Here is a 5,412-nt window from a genome sequence, read left to right on the forward strand (position 1 = left end):
TGGATCCCTTTTGGGCTTGGGCTTCCTTTCAATCTTCTGCGGTCTGGAGTAGTCGTCCCGGGGTGGGGTCCCCCGGGATTGCTGCACATAATTGGTCTGCCTGTCTTTCCTGTGTCTCTTTTCTTTTCCGTAGGTGGAACGGCGTTCCGGAGACTCATCATCATCCCGGATCCGCCTGTTCATCTTCATCGAGGTGAGGAAGTCATTTTCTTTGATAAACTTCGAAGTCATCGCATAAGCCGAAGCAAGGCTTTGGGGCTCCCTATGGATCAGGTCCTTCACGCAGCCTTCGCATGAAACCGGGTGGAGATTACGCCGGAAAATATTCACGGCTTCCTTCTCCTCAAGGTTGGAGAGCTGGTTGACTGATTCCTGGAACCTTTTGATGAATTCTGGTAGAGTTTCTCTGCTTCTCTGTTGAATGGTTTCCAAGTGGCATATCTGGAGCTCGTTCATACGGTTCGCCCTGAACCTCTTGAGGAATATCTCCCGGAAGTCCTTCCAAGAGTCGATGCTCCGGGAGGAGATTCTACTGAACCATTTCTGAGTTATGCCAATACGGTCCAAGACTGAGCCCCGAGATTCTTCCGAGTGCTCTTCCTGGTCCCCGGGACGGGTTTCAGGGGCCTTGTTCTTTTCTTTCCACAGGTCCATAGCCGCTTGAATTTGCTCCGGGGTCATGCTTTCCCAAGGATTTGTAGAGGTTTCAGCATACTTGTGGGCTGCTTTCTCTATAGTTATCCTCTTGTCTCCGGGCTGGAGCTGAGATGAAGCACGAGTTATGGGGGCTCTTCATCTATATCTTCCATCTCGCCGTCCCTGGGCGGGGCAACAGTGGGCTGAATGGTTCCGGAGATCGAGGTTTTGCTTTTTCTCGTGGTCATTAGTTTCGGAACAGATTATGGGAGATAGTAGCAGGTGTGCACCAGGGTGTGTGACTGTTATGGAGGGAAAACAAGAAAAGTGAGCTGTGAAGAGAGTGAGGGTTTCGTTCTTACCAGAGAGAGGATTTCCTTGGCTTTTGGGGCTGCGTAACGTAGCTGGAGATGACACCTCACCACCGGAGGTTCAGCCCCTCCTTCTAGCGCCAATGATAACTCAGTTTCTTCCCGGGTCTTTTCCTTTCTCACATGAGCTGGGACCCAGCTTCCGTAGCGGTTGGAGTGAGGTTAACCCGCTAGGTAGGGGTCTCTGCAAAACAGAACCGGAGGGGGGTTGTTTCCCGCGACAACTCCGGTGTGAGTAAAAAATGGGTTTTCTTGAAGAAGAAGAAGAAGAAGAAGAAGAAGAAGAGGGAAGAAAGAGCTATTCAAAATATGTCTGATGGTGTGTGTATAGGTGTGTAACAGTCAAATATTTTTCAACCCCTAAAACCCTCTTTTTGGGGCCTTTTATAGGTTCCAAGATTTAGGGTTTTTGGGATTTGTACCTTTTCATCCTGGCCTTTGATCATTCTTGGTTGGAGATTGGTTGGACGGTTCGGATGGACTGTGTGGTCAGGTGTCCTTTCTCCATCAGAGTTGTCTTGGGATATTTACCAATGGACGGTTGGGATGCAATTGTTCCATTTTGGGTAACATGAGACAGTTGACTCTTTTGTCCTGTGCCACGTGGCACGGGGGACCACCCCGGCTTGGGCCCGGGGTGTTATCTCTTTTGGGCCTCTATTCCACCCCGGCTTGGGCCTGGGGTGTTATCTCTTTTGGGCCTCTATTCCTTTATTTGGGCCTGGTTACTTCTGGCCTATCACTGCCAATGCTGCAGCAATCTCAGCAGAAACTTCAGAACCAGGATAATCTTTAGTGACAAAAACAAAAGTTCTAGGAGTGTCCATATCTTCAGGCCTTTCCCAGCAATTATGATCAGCCCAAGGGTCTCCTACTAGTACATAAACGACGTTCGGATTGTTAGTAGCCAGAAGCAGACAATCAGTTGCCCATTTGATGGCTTCAAGTGCATGAGGCAATTCAGTGTACATCGTGTCCCCGAATTCTAATACACTCCAAGCTAGCATTGTTGTTGTGAAAGCCATCGGAAAATTGAAATTTTATGTTGTCGCCTGCATCATATATAGTACCCTCCTACCAAATCAACCTAAAACAAACCATGATTTATTATCAGATAACAATATATCCATTGTTTCTATTTATAATTTGATACAAATTAATTACCTACCTGATAATGATGATGTAACCAGATTACTTACAAATCTTGGTTGAAATCTTTTATAAGAACTTGGTTGAAATCTTGTCTAAGAAAATGTGGATATGTGAGTGCGTTAAATTATCAAAAATATCGTAAAAATTACTTACAAGGTTGTCGAAACCATCTTTAAGAGCAGAATCACCTCTCCATGTGATTCTTTGGTTCGGAGGCAATTTACCGGACCTTTGGCCTTCAAAGAACATAATGCTTTTCATCAACGCATCTTTATAATCATGTGTCATTGCAGCAGCTGCAGTCACCACCAACATGGCCACCATTAAACTCACCGGAGATACCATTCTTTTAGCCGTTTAATACTGCACTCAGCTGTTTAAGATACTATTTAAAATTCAAATATATAATTTGACTTTAATCGGCATTATCTCTCTGGAGATTATGTGTTGCTTATTACTAAAATCATCTGATTCATATCCTCCTTAATTTAATACCTAATCTCGATTTAAATGAGATTAATTTCTTTTACCAAAAAACAACTTTCAGCTATTATAGCCGTAACAATTTCAAATCTTATCGTTTGTAGGTCATGGTAAAAAAGATCCCCAGTTATCTGTATTATTTCTAACAAGACGCGGAAGAATCAGTTTGGACTTCTATTAGGCCTATCTAGTTCCCAGCTTGAGATGTTTAGCCTGTAGGCTGTAACTAAGATTGATCCAAAGTTCTGAAAACTCGAAATGTTATTATGATATATATGAAGTAATTTTCAATGTAACAATGTCGAGATTACATGAATGACCAAGATTCTGCTCAAATACTTCAAAAGCTTTGAATCAAGCTAGCCATCTCTTTATGTATGTATCTATTGGTTTGCACTGAAGTAAGCTAATAGGCCTACAAGAGGTGCATTGATGTAAGTAGTTGGCTCTGACTGGCCAGGATTAGTTCGATCATCGGCAAACCAGTCGTGCGCGTCTGGTCCTCCAACAACAGCTCCAGTTAGCAAGTTTGGATTAGGCCCTTGACTTGCATAATAAGTTGTTCCTTCTTTGCACTTAATGTGTTCCTTGTGAACTTTAATTGACGGTGATGAGGAACCTCTATGATGAATTCTTCGCGGGAATTGTTGTCCATAATCCACCATGTATGATGTCTTCATTGGATTATTTCCGAGTATGTAATCAACCTAGACCATTCGACATTCATCATGTTAGTCCTCGTCAAATTAACTAAACCAAATGTATTCAGTATATCTCGTTAGAGAGAAAGGCATGTTACAATGTCAACGGAAAAAATACATGTTTAAAGTGGATAATTCAATGTCTGGATGAGAAATTTTAAATTGACACGAGTAGATTACCTGGCTTTTTGCAAGATCAATAAGCCTAGACGGATCCACTGCACCATGATCGCATTGCACCACTCTATTCGCCAATTTCAAATTCCTAGCATACACGACGAAAAGAAAAGACAGGGATGATGCAATTTGCAGGCTATTCATCTTTGGCTTCTGTATTAGTCCACCTGGAGTATATATAACACTAGGATTTGATGATCCAGGGATAACGCTGCACACAAACTCATCCGCGTAGGTAACAAATGGTTTCCAATCCAGCTTGCTGAAAAACAGGTACTGTAAACGAATGGAACATTCAGAACATGAGACCAGATAATCGTATGTTGAAATATCTTTGAATTAGAAAAATATCGCAATCTACCTCTGAAAGAAGTACACTAATTCCGGCATCCTTTGTATCCCATCCGAATTCACCAATGTTCCAAGGCCTGCCCATTTTATATACGTTACTTAAAACGTAGTTTAAGTAATATGGCTTTTGAGTGGCTCTGTGTAACCATGCTGCTCCCCATAGCAGTTCATCCTGTTCATTATAAATCATTTGGTAAAGACTAAAATTGACGTACAAAGATGTGAATTGGACTGCAGTATTGATTAGTCACAACGGCATCAATGTACAAACCTGATAGCCACTGTAATCACAATAAAACGGACACACGAAATGTCCAGCTCTACTGTTATTGTAAGATCCCCGGTAAGTATCCGCGAAATAGAACACCTAATCCACACACAAAGTAGTATTCAGTACATGTATTTTTAGCCAAGATGAATCACCAAATCGTCAATAAAATGATTTGTTAATAAGTACCTGTTGAGCTCTATTGATTAACCAATTCGAGTACTCGGGCAAAGATTTCCTAAAAACAATCGAAGATGCTGCCAATGCTGCAGCAATCTCCGCAGAAACTTCAGAACCAGGATACTCTTTAGTGACAGAAACAGAAGTTCTCGGAGTGTCCATGTCTTCAGGCCTTTCCCAGCAGTTATGATCAGCCCAAGGGTCTCCTACTTGTACATAAACGACATCCGGAGTGTTAGTAGCCAAAAGCAGATAATCAGTTGCCCATTTGATAGCTTCAAGTGCATGAGGTAATTCAGTGTACATTGTGTCCCCGAATTCTATTACACTCCAGGCTAGCATTGTTGTTGTGAAAGCCATTGGAAAGTGAAATTTTATGTTGTCACCTGCATCATAGTATCCTCCTACCAAATCCACCTGAAACAAACCATAAAATTCAATGTAACTCTTTAAGAATTCCACAACCAAATTTTATTTATGAAATAAATAATTCGAGAGGAAATACGAGTGCCTGGACAAAATCTTGTCGGGAAAAATCAGTAAATAAGTGAGTGCGTTAAATTATTAAAGATGTTTAAAATTTAAAATAAAAAATAGAGGAAATAAAATTAAAAATAAACACTCGCACTTACAAAAATGCTCGATTGAAATTTGGTCAAAAAAAGGTGAATACGTGAGTGCGTTAAATTATTAAAAATTTCGTAAATACTCTATTTTTTATATGACGCTTTGACTTTTACGTATATACGGTCTATTTTTATTGGCAAAAAAAAATTACAAATAACATTTCTAATTACCCGATCAAAATACATTGAAATATCTGTACAAACGCGTCATATAAAAAAAACACAGTGAGTAATACTTACATGGCTGTCGAAACCATCCTTAAGAGCAGAATCAGCTCTCCATGTGATTCTTTGATTAGGAGGCAATTTACCGGACCTTTGGCCTTCATAGAACATAATGCTTTTCATTAACGCATCTTTATAATCATGTGTTACTGCTGCTGCAGCAGTCACCACCAAAATGGCCACCATTAAACTCACCGGAGACACCATTCTTTTAGCTGTACGTTCAATATTTCACTCAGCTG

At 41.1% G+C, this 5,412-nt stretch overlaps 1 protein-coding gene across 1 annotated transcript; it reads right to left on the reverse strand.

Moving 5' to 3' along the window:
* Nucleotides 1–2,951: 2,951 nt before the first annotated feature.
* On the reverse strand, nucleotides 2,952–5,412 carry LOC141692793 (endoglucanase 8-like). Its single transcript, XM_074497732.1, has 6 exons — nucleotides 5,186–5,412; nucleotides 4,329–4,736; nucleotides 4,143–4,238; nucleotides 3,882–4,043; nucleotides 3,524–3,796; nucleotides 2,952–3,349 (listed from the first exon to the last, which is right to left on the reverse strand). Exons 1-6 carry the CDS (start codon nucleotides 5,375–5,377, stop codon nucleotides 3,026–3,028), a joined length of 1,455 nt encoding a protein of 484 aa, XP_074353833.1. The 5' UTR covers nucleotides 5,378–5,412; the 3' UTR covers nucleotides 2,952–3,025.

This window comes from Apium graveolens, chromosome 10 (genome assembly GCF_009905375.1).
Source record: "Apium graveolens cultivar Ventura chromosome 10, ASM990537v1, whole genome shotgun sequence".
Lineage (NCBI taxonomy): Eukaryota > Viridiplantae > Streptophyta > Magnoliopsida > Apiales > Apiaceae > Apium > Apium graveolens.